The sequence below is a fragment of the Acinonyx jubatus genome, chromosome C1 (assembly GCF_027475565.1).
Source record: "Acinonyx jubatus isolate Ajub_Pintada_27869175 chromosome C1, VMU_Ajub_asm_v1.0, whole genome shotgun sequence".
In the NCBI taxonomy this organism is placed as follows: domain Eukaryota; kingdom Metazoa; phylum Chordata; class Mammalia; order Carnivora; family Felidae; genus Acinonyx; species Acinonyx jubatus.
The window spans coordinates 78,083,618-78,106,624 of record NC_069381.1 but is presented as its reverse complement, the minus strand read 5'-3'; the positions used below and the strand labels follow the sequence as shown (position 1 = coordinate 78,106,624).

The 23,007-nt window shown below is 37.4% G+C and overlaps 1 protein-coding gene and 1 pseudogene across 1 annotated transcript; one reads left to right on the top strand and one right to left on the bottom strand.

The window, feature by feature from the left end:
* Positions 1-222: 222 nt before the first annotated feature.
* Positions 223-1,821, top strand: LOC106968116 (eukaryotic translation initiation factor 2-alpha kinase 1-like; annotated as a pseudogene).
* Positions 1,822-2,711: 890 nt separating this feature from the next.
* Positions 2,712-21,886, bottom strand: DR1 (down-regulator of transcription 1). The gene is made up of 3 exons (XM_015064443.3): positions 21,667-21,886; positions 12,974-13,137; positions 2,712-4,752 (listed from the first exon to the last, which is right to left on the bottom strand). The coding sequence occupies exons 1-3, from the start codon at positions 21,884-21,886 to the stop codon at positions 4,606-4,608; spliced, it is 531 nt and encodes a 176-aa protein (XP_014919929.2). The 3' UTR covers positions 2,712-4,605.
* Between the last annotated feature and the right edge of the window lie 1,121 nt (positions 21,887-23,007).

Genomic DNA, 23,007 nt, shown 5'->3' with positions numbered 1-23,007 from the left:
CAGGGGCCCCTCGGTGGCTCAGTCAGTTAGGCGTCCATCTGCAGCTCATGTCATAATCTCGCTGTCCTTGAGTTTGAGCCCCACGCTGGTCTCTGCGTGGACAGCTCCAAGCTTGGAGCCTGCCTCGGATTCTGTGTCTCCATCTCTCTCTGCCCCTCTCCCACTCACACTCTGTCTCTTTCTCTCTCAAAAATAAATAAACATTAAAAAAAAAAATCATCCATTATCCTTGCCAAATTCACCCCAGAAAAAGAAAACTCCTTAGGAGAAGCTGGCACTGAAAATCAGACTAATAGACTGATGAACTATATCACCAATTTAGTCACAAAAGATGCCGTTGAATTGGAATGATTTTATTCGAAGAGCTGATTTGTCTTCCACATTGCTGAACATCAGCTGCCACTTATGCATGATTACAACTTAGAAGAGAATTTCACATCCATCGAGGAATCTTCTGAAGAAAAGTTAAAACTTGATGGGGCAGGTATCACCTGATGCAGTGTCACCTGATGTTGCACATTCAGATCCACCTGTGTGAACTCTCTTTGTAGGACTGGATAACTGAGTGAAACAGGCAGGGCCAGAATACATGGGCGAATGTACACACATCCTTATGTTAAGGCCAGTGTTGCAATAAAAATCTTTTCAAGAATTGGTGGAAAGTGTATTTTACATTCATAACATAACAGACACCTGAAGTCCAGAAATATTTTTCTTCATGGCCCTGATCAGCAAGTAAAAATAGAAGACTCTGGTCTGGCCTATACAGACATCATTCAGAACATGGACTGGATCAGGGCACCTAGGTGGCTCAGTCAGTTGGGTATCTGACTTCCACTCAGGTCATGATCTCACGGTTTGTGGGTTCGAGCCCCACGTCGGGCTCTGTGCTGACAGCTAAGAGCCTGTAGCCTGCTTCGGATTCTGTGTCTCCCTCTCCCTCTGTCCCTCCCCTGCTCTTGTGCACTCTCTCAAAAATAAAACACACATTAAAAAATTAAAAAACAAACAAACAAAAAACCATGGACTGGATCAAGAGAAATGGCAACAGAATACCAACATATACTTCCAGGGTGGGTACTTGTCTGTATGTACACTTAACCTGAAGAGTTGGAAGGATTTGAGCGTGACACCAAATTAGTATGTATAGCTTGGGTGTGATCCTACTAGAACTCTTTCAGCCGTTTGGAACATAAATAGAACAAGTACAAGTTTTAATAGGTTTAAGAAGTGGTCAGTTACTTGAGTCCCTCAGTAAAAGGTATCCCACAAAGCCAAGTGGATCTAGCACTTAATCAGAAAGAATGCATCTCAGAGACCATCTGCTCTGTTCAGCTGCTATAAAGCGAAATTTTCCAAACTGTTGGAAATGTTAATCTCACCCTACAGATGAAGATACTAGAACAAGAAAAATTGAAGAACTAAAGAGGCAGCTAAGCCTCCTTTCTCAGGACAAAGGGGTTAAAGATGAGGGTGTGCCTGTCTACTAGCGTTAATTAGGCTCTATAAATGTGAAAGTGGTCTTAAACTCTTTAGGCTAGTCAACTGGAATGTAAATTTTCAATCTTCATTAGTGTGCAATACTTTTATTTAGTAAGCCTGTATAAGACATTAAAATTTAATTTAAGGGGTGCCTGGGTGGCGCAGTCGGTTAAGCGTCCGACTTCAGCCAGGTCACGATCTCGCGGTCCGGGAGTTCGAGCCCCGCGTCAGGCTCTGGGCTGATGGCTCAGAGCCTGGAGCCTGTTTCCGATTCTGTGTCTCCCTCTCTCTCTGCCCCTCCCCCGTTCATGCTCTGTCTCTCTCTGTCCCAAAAATAAATAAACGTTGAAAAAAAAAAATTAAAAAAAAAAAATTTAATTTAAAAAAGATGGTATTTACATAAAATAAAAGGCAAAACTAATCAATAGTTTTAGAAAACAGAATAGTAGTTACTTCCAGGGAAGATGACAATGTTAAAATAGGGGCAAAAGGGGCTTCTGGGGTGTTTACACTGCTGTGTCCTGACCTGAAGGCCAGTGATATGAGTATGTTTAATTTGTGAAAACATATGCATGGTATATGCAGTTTTAAAAACTGGTACCTTTTCGGGGCACCTGGGTGGCTCAGTTGGTTAAGCATCCAACTGTCGATTTTGGCTCAGATCATGATCTCAGGGTTATGAGATCGAGCCCTGCGGTAGACTCTGCGCTGGGTGTGGAGTCTACTTAAGATTCTGTCTCTCTTCCTTTCCCTCTCTCCACCCACTTGCACACTCTCTAAAAAAATAAAAATAAAAATAATTGGTATCTTTTCAATGTTATTTTTTCAATGTTATCTTTTCAATGTTGCTGAAAAAGATAGATAAGGAAGTGGGGAAGATATTTACTAAACAGTAACTTTATTTCTCAAGAACCCTAAAAATTTGTTTCTCTCTCTACAAGATTTAAAAAATCTCAACAATGGACATTATAATGACTTTTAAATGCTAAAAAGTAAACTAAAAGTAAAACATTGCTTAATTAGCTTTGTTATGCCTGGATCCTAGGACTGCCATTACAAAAGTACAAGTAAAACCACATTTTCTGAAATAACAATAAACAAAGGAGAAAGTCAGGTATTAAATACTAAATGATCAAAATGTTGGGCCTAAGATTCTCGAAACTACTAAAAATGTTAGTAATAGCAATCTCCTGCTGTTAATCTGTGTAGATTATTAAATATAAAAACAATTTATAAAACACATCAGATTTTATTGCTTGAAGAATACAGCATATGAAATCACAAGAATGTCAAAATGAAAAGTCACTAGGCTTCAAACATATAATACATTATCAGATGCAGTAAAATATTAATTAACCTGAACTCTGCATCAGGGAAAAAAAAGTGGAAAAATATCTAAGTTGTTTACTTAAGAAACAGATATACTTAAAATAGAAAGAATAAGGATGTTACAGTACAAATTAGAAAAGCCAACACTTATTAACTTATTATTTCTTAGACTAGACTACCTTTGGTACTTAAACTTTTAAAAAAACAACCCCTTCTATCTTGTCCAAAGCACTTCATGGATACAATATCAACTTCAACTTAAAACATTCAGCAAAATTAACCTTTTCATGGCATGGGGGAAGTGTATTTAATAAATGTATGCTAATATTTCACTTTTTCTAAAACTGCAAAATAAGACCTTTAAGAAATCTAATACTTATAAACTTTACTTATTTAGCTCTCCAATTAAAACTGAATCCCAGCAACCACAATTTATCCTTGGACTTGGTGAATATACAAATTTAAATGATTTGGCAACTGACATAGGAATTTAGATTATACTATCTTAAAGTGGCTTTTCCATTCTGTTTCCAAAGTACAAACAATATGCCATTTCTTCAATACACTGGATTCCTATAAAAATCACTACCATACTTTATTTAGTGGAACCAAATTAAAGCTTCTCCCTTTTAATGAGTAGGTTGAAACTATTTATGTTTCATATAGGGCTGATCAGTTATGACACGCTTTCTTAAACAAAATAAAACCAATCATTTTTAAAGCTATCACTCAATTATGATGGAGATAATGATGCCATTTCAAAAGGAAGCACTGGACACTCTAGGCCATCTAGTCAAGAAAATGTAAAAGTAATGCTAAAAACAAACAATAAGTAAACTATAACTATCAGTTAAATTACAAAAAAATCCCTCTTTTATAGTAAGCATGCTTATTAACTTTCATTTCTTTCCCCCAGCAAAGGTTTCATATTCATGAATCTCCATTAAACCAATGAAACCTAAGCAATTGTTTCACAAGTTCCAATAAAGATGGATGGACTAAGCAAGTAATACTATTAACAATTATTGGAGTGAAATAGTAAGAATCGTGACAGTCCTCAAAATTGGGCAGTCTTTGAAATGTAATAGCATAGCTCAAGATGAATTATGCCATAATAAAACTGTAGTTTTTACCTCTACATAAAACAAAAACAAAATCAAAAACATAACCCACCGAATTCATAGAACTACTATTGAACATACTCCTTCCTAAGTTTTTGGATGTCATTTTGAGATTTTTTTAAACAAGCATATTTATCTGAGCATATATATTTATTGCCTATATATATACACTCATTTTAAAAGACAAAAAATTCAGATACTACAAAACTGAACTCTTTGTTTTTTCACATCCTGATCTAACATCTACTGCATTACACAACACCCTCCCCCCAATAATTTAAAATTCCCAATTTTTAGTCTAGTTAAAAGGGCAGAGGAAATGCAAATGCAGATTTAGAGTTTCTGTATAAATTTCACTGTATTTTTATAAACTTGACGTTTTCTGTAACACTGTTTATTGATCAAATAAAGGACTCACTGCTATCTAAAATTTCATAAACACCATTAAAAATTCAAAATTGATATTATACTGAATCTTAAATTTTCAATAGTTCAAAGAGACAGTTTTTACATGAATAGCACACAATAGATGAAACTTAACAGCAGACATCCCTAGAATACCAATGGCAAGTCCACCAAGATGCATACAAAATTACAGATAAGCATTTCTTTCACTGTTTTCTTGTGCAGGGAAAAACATTTATAGAGGAAATAGAAACTCAGCTGGTAAATTTCAGATATCATCATCATCTTCTTCATCCTGAGAAGATCCAGCCTGGTTAGATGCGCTGGCTGTGGCAGCAGCAAGCTGTGCTTGTTGGGCAGCCTGCTGCATTTGAAGCCATTCCTGCTGGGCCAATTCTGCTTGTTGCTGTCTAGCCTAAACACCAAAAACATAAAAACAAGTAATAATTTTTTTAAAACTCACAACATACACACTTTGGTTAAGTATAGATTAAGCCAATTACAGACTTAGTTATTACCAAATTTGGATACTTTCCAACCACTAAATAACCGTTATACATCTGGAAAACATGAACTCTATAAGGAAATACAGTTAGACAACTGCTTCTCTATCAACTAAGGACAGTTTCCAAAACTTGGTTCTCTTATAGACAGTCTTTTTATGCCACATAATTTTATGACCTTTGGTTCAACTGAAATTGAAAAAGCTGGTACAAAAATCATAATATTCTCTCTTTGGTTCCTTTCCCAGTTTCTCTCTTCTTCTTCTTTTTTTTTTTTTTAACATTTTCTTTCTTCTTTCTTTCTTTCTTTCTTTCTTTCTTTCTTTCTTTCTTTCTTTCTTTCTTCTTCCTCCCTCCCTCCCTCCCTCCTCCCTCCCTTCCTTCCTTTCTTTCTTTCTTTCTTAGCATTTATTCATTTTTGAAAGGCAGAGAGAGAGCACGAATACGGGAGGGGGAGAGAGAGAGGGAGACACAAAAAACAGAAGTAGGCTCCAGGCTCCAAGCTGTCAGCAGAGTCCAACATGGGGCCACAAGATCATGACCTGAGCCGAACTTGGCCACTTAACCGACTGAGCCACCCAGGCACCCCTACATTTATTCACTTTTGAAAGACAGAGAGATAGAGCGTGAACAGGGGAGGAGCAGAGAGAGAGAGAGGGAGACACAGAATCTGAAGCAGGCTCCACGCTCAGAGCTGTCAGCACAGAGCCTAACACAGGACTCTAACCCATGAACCACGAGATCATGACCTAAACTGAAGTCAGATGCTTAACCAACTGAGCCACCCAGGAGCCCATCTCTCTACCTTTTTTTCACTTGATTCTTTTGTCCTCTCAACTTAAAATTTAGATGCAAACATTTTTTTAATGTTTATTATTTATTCTTGAGAGAATTAGAGAAACAGAACACAAGTGGGCGAGGGGCAGAGAGAGGGAGACACAGAATCTGAAGCAGGCTCCAGGCTCTTTGCTGTCAGCACAGAGCCTGATGCAGGGCTCAAATTCGTGAACCACGAGACCTGACCTGAGCCGAAGTCGGATGATCAAGCGACTGAGCCACCCAGGCACCCCAGATGTAAACATTTTTCAATCTAAAAATTATTTCTATGATTTAAAAGTTGTCTAGTATAGTACCCCTAACTCTTAAGAAAAAGTACTATACATGAGTATAATAGCTATTTTGATGTTTGAGTTTCTATCACAGTTCCCTACCCTATACATACATTTCTCCTCTGTCCCTCTCCCCTAAATAAACACACATGGGTACACACACACACACACACACACACACACACACACACACCCACCCTTCCCATATACCCACTAGAGAAAAGGCACTTATCCAGGACTGAATTTAAGTGAGATAGTTAAAATCCATTCATTTGATATATCCTCTCTAAAAACCATCACAGAATTTTAGAAACCAAGATACGCACATAAACGTTACAAGCAATGTTGCAACAGCTAAAGGTCTTTCCCAATTTAATTCATTAGCAGAAAAACCACATCAAGAAGGAAAAAAATCAATCTGTTCTTGAAAAGATCATATAAATTCCATTGGAATCTACCAAAACAATGCTGTTTCCCTTTCTGCCTTTTCTCAGAATTGTCCTTTAAGCCTGACTCACACTCACCACGCCACCCTCCTTTATGCATAGCCAATTCCTAGTTATCTATTAAAACAGAAATTAGTCTTTCTTGGCCATCTAGATCATACTGTGCACTTTGTTTCATATGCCAAAATTCTCTATGCATTCCCATACCTATTTACTTTGTTCTCAAATTATCTGAGTATGTATCTTTTTTCCCACTAGACTTGAGAATAGAGACTATTTTCATACTCCTTGTTACATTCCCAACACACAGTCCTCCAGTATTTTCTGAAAGCATGTTTTGTGGGAAACAGTAATGCTCAGTATAACTCTAACATTAAGATTTTACCACGTACATTCCTAACTTTTCTTAATAATCTCTCTTGAATTTATTATCCAATCGTTTCTAGAAAAAAATTCTAATCAGGTCATTATTATACTTAAAAAAAAAATCATCTGTTACCCAATTAAGTCCAATTTCTCAACCTAGAGTTCAAGGTCCTCCAAATTACTGCCTGCCCCAACCTATCTCCCAATTGTAATACATACTTGGTACTCCAAAAAAACCCCTAAAACTTAAAATGCTTCCCCAATACACCATACCCTCACATTTTCACTACCTTAACTCATGCTGATAGTCATTCTATTTGAAATTTCCTAATTTTCACCTACTGAAGTTCTACTCTTCAAGTCAAACTGAAGTATCATTTTCTCCATTTTTCTCCTAAGTCCTAACTGTATCATTCAGGACCTAATCAGGAGATAGAAGTCACATTAGTTAGGGGAATAGAAAGAATGCAATATAAAGGATTGTTAACCAAGTATAAAGTTGGTAACTAGGTCATTGAAAAGGCATGAAAAGAACACTTAGCTTTACACAACTGGTAACTACCAAAAGCAGCCACCAATCCTAAAACTGAGGGAATAAAGGAAGAGGCTGGAATTTTTAAAACTTAATTTTTAAGAAGCTTAAAGGAACAATCCATGGAACTGAAACTCAGACCTCTGAAGAACTGGCATAGATTGGCTGGTAAAAGCATCTCTGAGCTTGATAGAGGGCCCAAGGTTTGAGACTCACACCCTGGAGGAAAATGATGAATGTTTATGCTGGTTCTGTAAAGAAACTATACGCTGGATTCCGTTCCTGCCACAGGAAAAAAAAAAATTGATGCAGCCAGAGTAAAGATGCATTGGTAGGTTGTTCAAAGGAACCTAAAGCTAATAGGAAGTAAAAGAAAGGAGCCCAAGTGCTGCCTTCCTTCTCTAGCCTGGCAATCTCCCTCCAGAACCCCCTACTGGAAGCAGAGTCCAATGAAGTCCAATAGAAAAGCAGAAATGTGGTTTATAGAGTACCAGGCTTGATCACAAATCAAAGCACAGAAAGGTGGGTTTCAGGCTAAGAAAATTGTTTAGTTACTGGTGCATGCGTTTTTTTTTTTCTTTTGAAAACTTTATTTCAACACAACTATGCTTACAAAAATATTTATTTTTTTCCTAGTATTGTATTTTATTATTTCATTTCACTTGATGAAATCTCCCCAATTAACATATTTATAAGTAACATCTCCTTGTGATTTTGATTTGCAAAAATACATTTATATTGGTTAACAGAATGCAATATAAGTTTAACTTATCCTACTCAACTTGGACCAAAACTTACTATATGGTTTAAGCTTTAAAAAAAAAAGAAAGGATTTGCAATATAATTTTTTTTTCATCTACCACAAATGTATATAAAAGATCCTCCATCAAATGCTACTTCAGTAAGCACAACAAGAAACCTTGAGAAACTAACCCTTGGTATGTCTCAAACCCACACATACTGTGCTATAAACCATTTATGAAACTGGTACAACAAAATACTGTATATCTCAATGCCAGTTTACAAAGTTCAATAACTAATGGGTGTTGGAAAGAGTGCAGAAGGCCTATGTACACATGTGAAAATGTAAAAGCTATCTAATTTAGTTAGTATTGCATGTAGATCGATCATGAATCTATGCAAACCAAGATTCCCATAATCTCTTAAATCTGAATTAACACTATCAGCTTAGGTCATCTGCTGAGGTCAACAAGTAAACTGCATACAAGCTGTTTTTCTGAGTTATGCAAAAAAGAAAATTAAGTTTCTTCCTCAACTTTTCAGTCCAGAACTGATATTATACTACAGGTAAGGTATTCCAATGTCAACATTCATAAGTTAACATGTGATGAGATCTGCTTGGGTTTAAATTTGTATTAGCACTCACATGCGAAATAATTGGCACACTCTTACACTGCCAAAATCTAATGTAATGTCTGTGTACTTGGGAACTCTTTATATTTTCCTGATGAAAGTAGTTAGCCTCATATTACAGTTGTCAGTGTACCTATATCATACCTCTCCTAAAAGACAAAAACTTTTTTTGTTTAGGAAATCAGAAACCAGACATTCTAATAACTAATTGCATCTATTTTTAATTAAAAAGTATGAAAAATAGTTATTTTAACACACAGGCATATTTACCTTTACGGCAGGAATACCCAGAGTGTAAAAAAGACTAAGAATGCTTCATGAAAAACATTTTAAGAATTCATAAGAAAATTGTAGGGCAAACCAAATATGTGAATTTAATAAACTTAAGAATACTTACTCTGTGACTTAATCAATCATATACAGGTATAATTTCGTGGCACAGGAAAAAAAAAAACTCAGTTTCAAGTCTCTACACAGATTTTATTGCAAAAGCTGCTTGATCTCATAGTTTATTCAGTAATCTACAAAGACATGTACAGGTTACAATTAAAATTTAACTGACTTTTGGGGCGCCTGGGTGGCTCAGTCAGTTAAGCATCCGACTTCGGCTCAGGTCATGATCTCATGTTTCGTGAGTTCGAGCCCCACGTCGTGCTCTGTGCTGACAACTCAGAGCCTGGAGCCTGCTTCGGATTCTGTGTCTCCCTCTCTCTCTGCCCCTCCCCTGCTCATGCTCTGTCTCTCTCTGTCTCTCAAAAATAAATAAAAGATTAAAAAAAAAAAATTTAACTGACTTTTAAGTACCCATATTAGCAAACATATTTCTCTGTCTAGACATAAAAACATTCCTGTGCCTTTAAAGTCTATGTTGATTGATAAATTTTATTTTCATAAATTAAAATTTCTAGCAGTACTTTCTCTAATTTTTTTCTCTCTTGCCTCTTACCCAACCTACCTCAAGTATTTTTCTTTTAAAATGGGAGTGTGAAAGACAGTAAGTGTATACTTCCTAATTAATTTCTTCTTTTGGAGATTTTCATTATGTTTTAGACTCTCCTCCCCACCCAAATACTAAAATAACTCATTTGTAATTTACAGTTAATCTTAACTTCAATATATTAATGGTTCCCCCTTTCCACATTTTGTTGCTAGCAGTTGAAAGACTGCTTCAAATGAAGATGCTATTGTGTTAGTATTTAAAATAAAGTCTAAAAGGTGAAAGGAAATCAAACTGATAAAAAAAGCTGTTATATTTACTTACCATATTTAGGACTTAAGTGCTTTGTGCTTTAAGGAAGAAGTACTAGACAGGTGCTATAATTTTACCTCTCTCTTGATTTTCCTCACAAGAGCAAAGAAATATTAAGGGATCCTCACCCATAGATGAAGGCAAGAATTAAGGAAGATAAGGAAGAGGAAATAACAAATGACAAGGATAGAAAGGTAAAGACAGATTTGGTGGGCAATTATTTCTTTCATTCTTCTTTTTGCCCTGGAGAGGATAAAGCCATCATGTTCCACTTAAAAGTTCTAAAATAAGTGTAAGTGCACAAAATGGTGGCTAGAACATTAGCATAGTAATGTAGAAACAGCACATGTCTAGGGTTCAGGAGACTTGAGTCTGAATTTAGACTCCAACACTTCCTAACTATATGAACTTAACCTGTTTTATTTGTTTAACTCAATCCTTCCCAGTAAACTAAGTTCCATCATAATAAGAACCATGCCTCGGGGCGCCTGGGTGGCTCAGTCGGTTGAGCGTCCGACTTCAGCTCAGGTCACGATCTCGCGGTCCGTAAGTTCGAGCCCCGCGTCGGGCTCTGGGCTGATGGCTCAGAGCCTGAAGCCTGCTTCCGATTCTGTGTCTCCCTCTCTCTCTGACCCTCCCCCGTTCATGCTGTGTCTCTCTCTGTCTCAAAAATAAATAAACGTTAAAAAAAAAAAAATTAAAAAAAAAAAAAAAGAACCATGTCTCTTTCGTATACTATTATAAGCTTAGCATTTAGCACTATATCTGATAAGTAGTGAGGACTTCAGTAAACATATGTAGAACAAACAAAATGAATGATCTCATGCAAGTTTCTTTCTCCATCTGAGTCTGTTTCTTAACGTGTAAATGAGTATAATAAAATTCACATTTCTTTATTTATATTTATAAAAACTGCAAAGTATGTAAAGTAATAGAGCATCTTTTTCCTTTTATCAAATATCTAATTTGGCACTCTCTAGGTGATCTGCAATAGCAGAGAGTTAATAAATAATAGCCACTAAGGTTTTTTAATCATCGGTCTTTGTTATCTCATATTCATATGGATTATAAAGTGTTTACTTGTATTCACACCTGTTTCAAAAGCTTTTAGTACCTCCTTAGTACCGATCTTGTAGGTTGTTGTGAGGATTTAAAAAAATACAGGTAAATTATTTGGCAACATGATTAACACATGATTAGAACTCAATAATGTTAGTAAACTTTTATTTTTATTAGTTTGAATGGTATTCTGATGTCTAGTGCTTGATAACACTTAAAATTCAAATGCTTTTTGATTCAAACTTATGACTACTTAAATTATTATGACTACAAAGAGATCAGGTATAGGGCTAGTCTGAAAGAGATTACCAAAAGTGATACTTCCCAGTTCTAATGGTAACTACAGTAACTGGTGGGAAATCTCACCTCTTCAACCCAAAACTGCCTTACAATCTAATTTGAAATGAGAGGCCAAAACTTAGAGTAGTAAGAACTTCATCTTCTCCTTTTTTTATTTTAAAGAGAGGAATATTAGTACTAATCCTTCACAGACTGGGAATTAGAGTTTTAATAAGAAAGGGAGGAAAGGAGGGAGGGAGGAAGGAAGGAATTTTTTAAGATTAGTATGTTGTTTTAAAGGTACATTAAAAACCTAATTTCACTATAAAATAGATGTTTATTAAATTTTCCTTATATACCACTCATTATAAAATTTGATATAGTATTTTCTCACCAGCCCATCATTTTAAATCTTAAGAATGTTTAAGTATACTTTTCATGCTTTTAACTGGTCGTTCTGTCTGGACAAAAAAATAAAAAACTCAAAGTAAAATCAGTAGTTATTTTGGAGTTGTTCTCCTTGGAAAACCAATTGTTGCTGGAGCACCTGGGTCGCTCAGTTGGTTAAGCGTTCAACTTCAGCTCAGGTCATGATCTCATGGTCGGTGGGTTCGACCCCTACACTGGGCTCTATGCTGACAGCTGAGAGCCTGGTGTCTCCTTCAGATTCCATGCCTCCCTCTCTCTTTGCCCCTCCCCTGCTTGCACTCTGTCTCCCTCTCTCTCTCAAAAATAAACATTAAAAAAATTAAAAAAGGGGCGCCTGGGTGGCTCAGTTGGTTGAGTGTCCAACTTCGGCTCAGGTCATGATCTCACGGTTCAAGTTCGAACCCCACATCTGTGCTGACAGCTCAGAAGCTGCAGCCTGCTTCAGTGTCTGTGTCTTCCGCCCTCTCTTCTCCACTCATGCTCTCTCTCTCTCTCTTTCTCAAAAATAAATAAACATTAAAAAAAATTTTTTTAATTTTTTTTCTTAATGTTTATTTTTGAGAGAGAGAGAGAGAGAGAGAGAGAGAAACAGAGCATGAGTGGGGGAAGGGCAGAGAAAGAGGAAGACACAGAATCCGAAGCAGACTCCAGGCTCTGAGCTGTCAGCACAGAGCCTGATGCAGGGCTCGAACTCACAGACCATGAGATCATGACCTGAGCCGAAGTCGGGCGTTCAACCGACTGAGCCAACCAGGCGCCCCAAACATTAAAAAAAAATTAATAAAAAAAAGAAAACAGGTTGCTGCAAATATTTACTTTAAAAAAAGTTTTTTTTTAACGTTTACTTTTGAGACAGCGTGCACCAGAGTGGGGGAGGGGCAGAGAGAGAGAGAGAGAGAGAGAGAGAGAGAGAGAGAGACAGAGGATCTGAAGCGGGCTCTAAGCTGACAGCAGAGAGCCAGAAGTGTGGCTGGAACTCACAAACCATGAGATCATGACCTGAGCTGAAGTTGGGACGCCTGACTCACTAAGCCACTGAAGCACCCTGTTTAAAAAAAAAAAAAAATTTTAATGAGCAAATATTTATTTTTTTATGAAGCAAATAACTGGCCAAACAGAGTCAAACTGGTTAGATTTAAACATCAGACTCTATGATCAAACAACCAGCCACAGAAAGAAAATCCTCTGTATATATATATTGATTTAAGAAATGATTTCAGAAACCAGTATGATTTCTGTTAGCAAACAGGGCAGTATTCAGATGAAAACAATTTATAATGCATTACTTACTTTTGCAAATAATTCTTGCTGCTGTCTCAATAACTCTTCTTCAGGAATGCCAAGGTTTTCCAAACGAGAACTGGCCTTTCTTCTTTTTAATGCTACAGTCTTGCATTCTTGTAAGACTTCTTTTACTTCACTGATGTAAGAGCCAAAGCCCAAACTTTCTAGTGCTAGGGAAATGAAAACATGAAAGAGTGATAAAACTTAGTCTTTCCCCCCCATTTATGGAAGATTAAGCTTTTGTGATTTTTTGGGGTTTTTTTTTGGAGGGGTGGGGATTTCTGTCTTCTAATAATTTTACCTATTTTATAGTTGCACAGCAATTATTTGAATGGCTAAATCAAAATATTGTATCAACTTTCTTATTATATTACAAATTAGATAAAACTTGAGGAACATTTAACAGCACAGGCATTTACTTTTCTGATTAATTTTTAAAAACCAAAGCATTTCCTGTGAGAGGAAAAAAACAAAGTCCAATGTAAGAACATGTGCTTTTAGTAAGAAAACATTTTTCCTATACCACTCACAGTAAATCAAACATCATTACCTCAGTCACTTTCTAGAAGAATATCAAAAAAACAAGTATTTGGAGTCTACTTGTTAATAACATATTTTGTGCCATTTGGCTTAGAAAAAGTAGGTTGGTAACATATGTTCTAAGTTTCAGTAGGATGGGATAAAAGAATGGATAAGTTCTTTTGTACAATATACCAAACAGGAGACTATTTTTAGCAAAGGTACTCCAACTGCCAAGTTTAAGAAATACGGGTGGAAATAACTTATGAAATTCAGCATTTATATTCAGCCAACAAGTTTCCCTTGAAAATAAAACTTAACAGGAAGCACTATAAAAACATTTCAACTGATGTGGCAGAAAACTGGGATAAAGACAGACTATAAGGTTAGAAGTATTAACAATTTTCTCTCCCTTTATTTTTTCACATTTAGAAAGAAAATTTATAGTAATGCACCTTCTAAATGCCTTCTATAATCAAGACAAAGCATAAAGTTTTCTTTTGGCTCACAGTAATTAAAATTGTATTTTATAGTTTTCTATATATTGCCAGTGCCCCAAAGGCATTTTTGTTTTCTGACCCAATGATGAAATATAGATGGTGAAAAATATAGTTGATGAATTTAACTTAGTGTATCAGTTCTTGCAGTTTTTCAACAATTATGATGAACCAGACTGCCCTCAGCAAAGCTGCCCCGAATTCCAACTACAGGGATTTGCTCTTCAAGGAGAATACCAAATACACCTTTACAAATACGCATTCCCTCCCGTATAAACTGTGGTTTTTAAGGACATTTTGAAATGATTTATGACTTTAATTACTTCAAATATTAAGCTATTTTGCATCAACCTTCTTTAGAAATAATCTCATGCCAAAAAGCAGAGTACTATTACTTGAATTTTAATTATACTAACTTATTGCCTCTGCTCCCCAAAAAAACTTCAGTAATTCATTACTCTGAGTTCTGAATATCAAAATAACTACCACATAATTCTTGGCCTAAAAAGTTGGAGATATAGTGGAAAATTAAGTGAAGATTAAGCAGCCTACATTTTTTACTTGAACTGACAGACTGATAATTTGGTGTCAATGCTAGAAGCCAAAGTTTTTCTTTTTTTTCTCTCTTTTTTTTTTAAATGTTTATTTACTTATTTTGAGAGAATGTGAGTGAGAAGGAGCAGGGGCAGGGCAGAAGAAGAGAGAAAGAATCCCAAGCAGGCTCCACACTGTCAGAGCAGAGCCCAACACAGGGCTCAATCTCACGAACCTTGAGACCATGGCCTGAGACTAAATCAAGAGTTGGATGCTTAAGTGACTGAGCCACCCAGGCAGCCCAATTTCTTCTCTTTTTTAAAGGCATATAGTAGTATATTTTCAATAATATTGGCTGGAGACAATACCAAAAGAAACCAAGAGAATGGCTTGTGGTTTCCTCCCAACATTCTGAAGAAAGTCTTATTTCCTTAGCGTATACCACATTTCTCTAGGATCTAGCCCTACTACATTTCCAGCTTTATTTCTGCCATTAAATCCCTACATATGCTAAATCTAACTGCTCAATGTTTCCCAACAGACATCAGTTTCCCACATTCATACTGACGGTAATGCATTCAAGGCTCAAATCAAACTCAATCTTTAAGTAAACTTGCCTGATGCTCATAGACAGAAGTAATCTCCCCCTTATAAAATCAGATAGACATCTTAGAATTTGAAATTTGGTTGTCAATATATTCATATAACCTTGGATACACTGCTTCATATCTCTAAGCTTCAGTTTTCCTTCTCTGAGAATAGCATTTCGTAGTATCTTCCTAAAACATATGCAGTATGGCAGTTAAGCCTGCAGGCCCTACAGCTGCCAGAGACTGATCCCAGCTCTGCCTCATATGAACTGTGTGAGCTTAGATAAGTTCCTTCACCTCTGTGCCACTAAAGCAAGAATAACAGTACCTGTATCTCATCAGATCAGGTTACTGTGAAGAATAAATGAATTAATATAAACAAAGAGCTTAGAACAGAGGCTGGCCCACAGAATAAGCAAAATATTCACGATATTATTTTTAGGACTATAGGGATCAACAAGTGATCTGCAGCATTTAACACCATGTCTAGCACATAAGATTCCCATAACCACTTGGACTATGTATTATTCATCTTTATTTTTTCCATTACATTTAAAAGAGCACCCTAATAAGTGTACAGGACATAAATAAATGTGCAGCTATGCATTATCACACTAAATTCAAGTTGAATGAATATATTTATAATATAAAATGTTAAATTTATAAAATTAATCACCACCATGCAGACAATTCTTCAAATTATCATCAATTACTAGACTCAACATCAAAAAAATCCAATCCAAACTATTTTTAACCATGGAGAGTTTGAGTTAAAAATTTAAAAAACTCACTTTTAAAACCATCTAAGGTTGAGAACACCGCTTTAAAAAAATTTGCAAGTGAATCCAAGGTTAATATTTAATAGTATTCAAAGAGCTGCCATATACAAATGTGTACTCTCAATTAAATGGTTCAACAGGAAGAGCCATAAATTTTAATTTCTAAAACTGCACTGACTTTAATCCAAATTTTAAATACACTATGGTTACCAGGAATAAGTAGATAATAGTCTTTTCTAAACAAGGAGATATTTTACACCATTTGTTACCATATAGGAATAATCCTTTCCATTTTACACAAAGAGTATCTTAAAGGATAAGGGAAATGACTCTTAAGCAGGGCCATCATTGCGGGTTTGCAGGTTATTCAGTGCACAACAGGACCATATCTAAGGAAGGCCATTCATACTGTAAACATAGATCTGTATGTTTATTACGGCACTTTTCTGGCAGATGGTAGTAAAGGTTTTTAGGGAAGAAGTGCCTTTTTCTAGTTTGTATAAAGAGACTTAATGGACTGGTAGGGCCCTGGCTCTATCAAGGATCTCAGAGTAAAATCCAGAAAAGAAAAAAATAAAGAAAAATTTTTGCTGGTAAAACACATACATCACTTGCTCCTCAGATGCCTGTCTGCTCCCCTCTGCCATGTACTTTAAAACTATACCCAGAAAAGTGCATGGTATATTAGGGGAAAAAAATATTTGCCACATTTTTCAATTTTAAAGACAGATGTTAAGGCCCCCGTGTGGCTCAGTTGGTTAAGCATCTGACTCTTGATTTCATGAGCTCAGGTCATGATCTCAACAGTATGGTTCATGGTTTTGTGGGTTCGAGCCCTGTGTTGGGCTCGGTGCTGATACGGGGAGCTGGCAGGGGATTCTCTCTCTGCCCCCCCCCCAAATAAACTTTTTTTAAAATGACAAATGTTAAAAAACTTAAAAAAAAAAAAACTTTAAAAAAAAAGGTGAAAACTTCCATCCAGCAACAATAATACAGGCTTATCTTAATTTACAAAAGTAACGCAATCCTATAAAATTTTGTTATAACAAGAATTTATGTGAATTACTTCATATTCAAATGTGTAATACAGGTTTTTCGTTAAAATATTAAAATACGTAAAATAGCATTCTCAAATTTGTTTTCTTTTGTTTATATGTTAAAGGAAGTGTGGGGGGGGGGTAGTTCACTTAAAATGCATTAAAAGGATGATATAGGCCAAAGTGACTTCTTGGCTCATTAGCCAGGCAAAGGTTTCTGAAGACCCTTAATTATGTCCTCTATGGATTACTACCCCTGGGAATCTGGGACAATAATGAGAGACTGAGGGCAGAGCAGGAACCAAATATAATCAATCGTTATACCCTTACCATTATCTAACACCATGCCAGGTACCTAGTAGTGTTCAAAACTGTTGGGTAGCAGAAGAAAAATAAAAACAAGGTATGTCAGTTTTAAGTTAAATAATAAAATCCTAACTTGAAAAAAACTTGATTATGTGATAATACCAATTCCATATACATAATGTGTCCCTTTGGAAAAAATACCAGTATGCATGATTATTTAGATAATACAATATCATTTTCATTCTCATTATTTTTATAACTCTGCAATCACTCAGATCCTCTGATTTAAAAACTACTTCACATCCACTTTCTAAAATAGACTGTGGTTTATTTAGGCTTTAGAGCAAAGCTACTCAAACTGTGGTCCATGGACTTGTGCCAGAACTGCTTATAATGGTCTGTGATGAGTTAAGTATGGAAATCAAAGAAAGCATTTAGGAACCTTCACAGCAAAACTTTAACTACATGGGGTGATGGATGTGTTAACTAACCATATTGTGGTATCATTTCACAATATATACACATATCAAATCATTATGCTGTATACCTTAACCTTACACAATGTTATATCAATTATAACTCATTAAAGCTGGAGGAAAAAAAAAAAGAACCTTCAAAGCAATTTGACAAGAGTAATTTTAAGTTTATTGAATCTAACAACAAAAGTTGAAATTTTATGTATTTTTCAATTTTGTTTTTCTAGTGATCCATTTTTATTGTATTTCACAAAAGTACCAGTGTGAGAGGGACTAGATTTTTTTTAATTCCTTCAACAGAGATAGCCTGGAGCAACTCCATTGCTGAAGAAGCAAATCCTCAGAGACTTTTTCAGTTACTAACTATTGTTATAAATGTGGGGGGGAAATGTGGCAGAAAATTAAAAATTCAAAAAAATAATCACTTAAAATATCTTTATTTATACTTCAGCTTTACAATGGCATTATGCTGTAAGGTTAAACATAACAGACTTCAAGCTTTACATTTTAATCAGTAACATTACGCATTTTAAAAATTACTATTTAGGGGCACCTGGGTGGCTCAGTGGGTTGGGCATCTGACTTTGGCTCAGGTCATGATCCTGCGGTCCATGGGTTCAAGCCTTGCTTTGGGCTCTGTGCTGACAGCTCAGAGCCTGAAGTCTGCTTCAGATTCTGTGTCTCCGTCTCTTTCTGCCCTTCCACTGCACGTGCTCTTTCTCTCTCTCTCAAAAATGAATAAACATCTTAGGGGTGTCTAAGGTGGCTCAGTGGGTTAAGCATCTGACTCTTCATTTTGGCTCACGTTATTATCTCGCAGTTCGTGAGATGGAGCCCTGCATCAGGCTCTGCAGCACAGAGCCTGCTTGGGATTCTCTCTCTCCTTTCCCTCTACCCCTCCCATGAGCTCTCTCTCTTTCTCTCAAAATAAATAAACATTTTTTTTAAAGTGTGCCTAAGAAAAGCTAACTTCTAAAAATATAAAATTATTTATTGCAGCATATCATGTAAGATTCTCAACCCTGACTGATTCTCAGTAATTGCAAGTAATACCTGAAACAATTAAGTATTATTTATACATAAATGAGGAAACCTTTAACAGATTTGCCTAAGGCCAAAGACTTTCCAGTGTAGAACTTGCAGTTCTTAACTCTCAATGTCAGTTCTTTACATAATACAACAGAACATGTTAAAACTTATTTAAGAGTATGTGTTCACAAAAACCAGCAATGACATGAAAGGAACACCTTTTATAGCTTAGAACCCCTTTATTTGTGCATCTGTGATCTTCAATACCAAGTCCCCTTTTTAAATTCAAAAAAAGCAAAACATTTCATAATTTTTTCAAAGTTTAACTATTTCAAAGATTTACTAACAATAAAGTTATGTCAACTTTAATAACTTCCATTTTACAGAACAGCCTCAAATGCTTAATTTGCTCTGACAATGTAAAGCAAAGTAGCAAGTGAACAAATGACATGTCCTGAAGCAAAATCTAGTTCATTAAACTTATTAAACTAAAAAATTGGAACTTCAAATGTGAGATTCATATGACTTTAAATGTACATTATTCCACTTGCATATATCCTATATACCAAAATAATAAATGCTTACAGAAAAGCATAAAAAAGTCCTATTTACCATGATTTAGCAAGCTTTCCAGGGTTAATCTGTAAAGATACATTTTAAACACCTAAAAAAAAATACACACCTTAGAGGAGTTCTTTTAAAAAAGAAAGTAACAACTCAAGACAAAAATTCTTTAAAATGGCTAAACAATATGAAATTAATATGAGATTACAAATGTATAAGATGTATTCCCCTAACTGGAGGAATTTGGGGCAAAAATGGTAGGTTCTTATCCACTTAACAACAACGTTACCCAAAGAAAGGGTAAATTTGTAAGACTGTAACAGGGCAGTGGATGATTTTTTTAAAAATAATCAATCATCCTCAGTACACAAAGGAAAACGCTTTCACTGGAACTTTTGGACTCACACCTTAAATTTAGCATATTCCAAAGTTGAGCTTTTTAGCATACTGCTTGCTACAGCTGCACTTTTATTCCATCATATCAATCAGAAATCTAAATATATCTTAGAAAAGAATAAACTACCCAAGAAGACAGATTGTAATGTGTTATTAGACTTTTGGAACAATCCTCACTCCTGTGTTGTAAACAAATGTTTAGGCAGATCCTTTAGAAAGCTTTTGAAATTTTCATTAGAAAGGCAATGTGGATAAAACATTCTTTTTCTTTTTTATGAGTTGTAAAAGGAAATTATAGCTGTGTTGGATAATCTCATGAAAGACTTAAAACATGTACATACAATGTAAAAATAAAACACAAGAGGAAAAATAGAGAACTTGACTTTCACTGTACCTACCAGAGTATTCACACACCACACAAGTTAAAAAAACAAACAAACAAAACAACCTAGCTTTAAAATCAAATACGGTTTTTCCCAGGGATTTTTTTTCTCTTCATGGACTGAAATAGAAATGGCAGAGTACATTAAAATCTACCTTCCATCCATCAGTAAGGACCAAAAATGAATCATCTAATCCTTTTGTCAATACTGACAATAAAATATTGGATATGGTGAATACGAGATGTGTTCTCTACTTCAGAGTAACAGGGACATCACCTTTGCAAAGTTAAATTATGAAAAATAAAATGGTAGACACCTGCCTGCCTACTAAAACGATTAAAATTCATCACGATTTTTTGACTTCAAAAGCAATCAAGAAATTGTTAGAATTTCAATTATTATAAAAGGCAAGTTATCACCTCAAATTGAATGCAACTTTTTCTTAAGAGTATACGTAAGTGGTCCAAAACATTATGTCTCCCTATGCCTGAAACAAACCATCAGAATGTGGTCCCCCAAACCCCTACTACTGGACTAAACCCTTTCCAAGATGGGAAACTGTCCAAACTTTCAGAAATGCTCAATAAAAGCTTAAGTGTATGCATCTAAATGGGAATTGCAACAGGAAAGGGCAGGGAAATGTTCCATGAAAAAAATCTCTTACAAACTTTCAATCCAAGCTTTAAAAATTTATCTCCATAAAGCAAAGCAAGCTACATAAAAGAAAAACTGAGAAAGAGAGGAAAAAGAAAGGAGGGGAAGAAAGGATAATCATCCACCCTTTTCTTCCAGAATACAACTGGAGAGTTTTGTTAACTTGATGAACAGTAGGACCACTAAACTATTTTAATTTTTATTATTGTTTTTTGTTTTGTTTTGTTTTGTTTTTTAAGTAAAACGGACACCCTACGTGGGGCTCAAACTCAAAACTCTGGGATCAAGAGCTGCATGCTCCACCAACTGAGCCAGCCAGGGGCCCCTCACTGAACCACTCTTAAAGCTGAAAACACACTCTTCATTCAACATCACCAAACTTTACAACGTTAAACGCGTTTACATTAAGAATTCTTTCACTCATGCGTTCAGAAAATTCATCTTTTCCTCTACATCCGTGAAAAGGTCGGGGCGGGGGGGAAGGGGTGCTGTCTCCACTCATACTTGGAAGATCCTGTCTGAAAATTCATTTTCCAAGGGAGAACTTTGGGTTCCTTTCTCAGTTGTCACGTCTGAGGTTCCACGTTAGGGAGACAAATGCTCAGTTGTCATGTCTAGGTTCAACGGCAGGCAGGCAAAATTCTTGTTGCTTCCGCTTACCTGGCTGTAAACAGACGACGACTGCTACTTTATCTTTGGAGGACGTTAGGCTGACCTAAACGCTGGCAATCCTTACTTGTACTCGCCGGATGAAAAGCACCACAAGAATACTACACAGCGAGTTGAAGGCACCGGCTACCTCCATGCCCGCGTGGCTTTTTCGTCTACTCGTAATTATCAGGGGAGAGGAATGAAGGCTTTGACATGAACGGGTCACGCGACTGGCAGGCTGCCCCTCACCCTCATTCAAACAAAACCCCACACACACCACTTACCTTGTATGACATGCTCGGGTGAGATGGTCTTCTTTTCTGATTTGTTGCAAATCTCATTGGCTTCAGAAGATATAAGGTGAATGAATTCAGTGCAGCAGTTCACCACCAGCTCCCGGGCATCGTTGGCCACCCGGACATTGGGGAGAGTCTCTTTGATCATCTTATTGATAGCAGCTCTAGGTATAGTGAGATCATCATCATTGCCAGATGAGGAAGCCATCGTATCTCCCTCTCGCGCGCGCCCCGACTTTTAAAAACTCCCCAGCTCTGGTCCACTATTCCGCGAAGATTTTTCAAAGGCTGCCCTCAAAGTGGGATCCCAGGAGCGCGAAGAGGGTGCAGAAAACGAGGGGTGGGGGGTGGGGAGGGGCTGGTTCGTGAGGGTGGGGTACACCCGTGTGTGTGAGAGATTTAGGGCGAGATTGGGAGGGAGGTCGGGGGGCTGAAGATAATGGGGACAGCACTGCCCACGTCGGAGAGGAGAAAGCAAAGGTGGTCCGGAAATTTGAGCACTGGGGAACCACCTTCGTGTCTCCTCAGAGGAGCGGGCGCTGTCGCCCAACCGGTCCCCAACCGCGCCGGAGGAGAGGCAAGATCCGGGGGCACTGGCCTCGCCGCGGTACCAGGCGGACACCCAGCGGGCTTGGCTCTAAAGAGCCGGAGCCCCAGCTGCCGCTGCCGCCAGCAGCCGCTGCCGGCGCCTCTGCCAAACCATCCTTCAGACACCCGCGCCGCCGCCTCACAACATGTCGGCCGCGGCCGCTGCTGGAACCGTGGCGACCGCCTGGGAACGAATACGGACAGAGCCGGGCACAAGGGGAACGACAGTAGCAGCCGCCGTGGCCGTTTAGCCCGAACGCAGATCGTGGAAGCCGAAGCCGCGGCAACGGTGGTCCCTCCAGAGGCCAAGGAAGAAGGTTTGCTGGAAGCCTCTCCCGATACCCTTTGCGCTACCGGAAGCCTCGCCCCCCCGTCCCCCCTCCCTCCCTCGCAGACTGACTTCCGGGTGTGGCTGCTGCCCTTCCCCCACCCGCGCCGGCGGGAACGGTCCTCGTCGCCAGCAGCTTCCGCCTGCCGTCGTCTCGGCACGCGCCTCGGAATCCCGCCCCTTCACTGGGACAGTAGCCGGGCGAGCGCGCGCGCGTCGTGGTACCGGAGCTGTGGCGCAGGCTTGGGTTGGGGCGAGGGTGGGTCGCTTCTACCATCTCTCAACCAGCTGAGGCCTCAAAACCTTCTCCCAGCCTTCCCTGACGACAAAGGAGCACTGGCTATCTTATAAGAATTCTCTTTGCTGTTCTTTAAGGAGCCCAAAGTGCGAATGAAACAAAGAGGCTTGGGTTC

Bases quoted from the DNA above. Each gene is read 5' to 3' on its own strand.
- DR1 (XM_015064443.3), bottom strand. From the start codon at position 21,886: ATGGCTTCCTCATCTGGCAATGATGATGATCTCACTATACCTAGAGCT. The intron at 13,138-21,666 runs GTAAGTGGTGTG...TCATTTCCCTAG, and splicing joins ACCCGAGCATGTCATACAAG to CACTAGAAAGTTTGGGCTTT. The intron at 4,753-12,973 runs GTAAGTAATGCA...TTTGGTGTTTAG, and splicing joins AGCAAGAATTATTTGCAAAA to GCTAGACAGCAACAAGCAGA.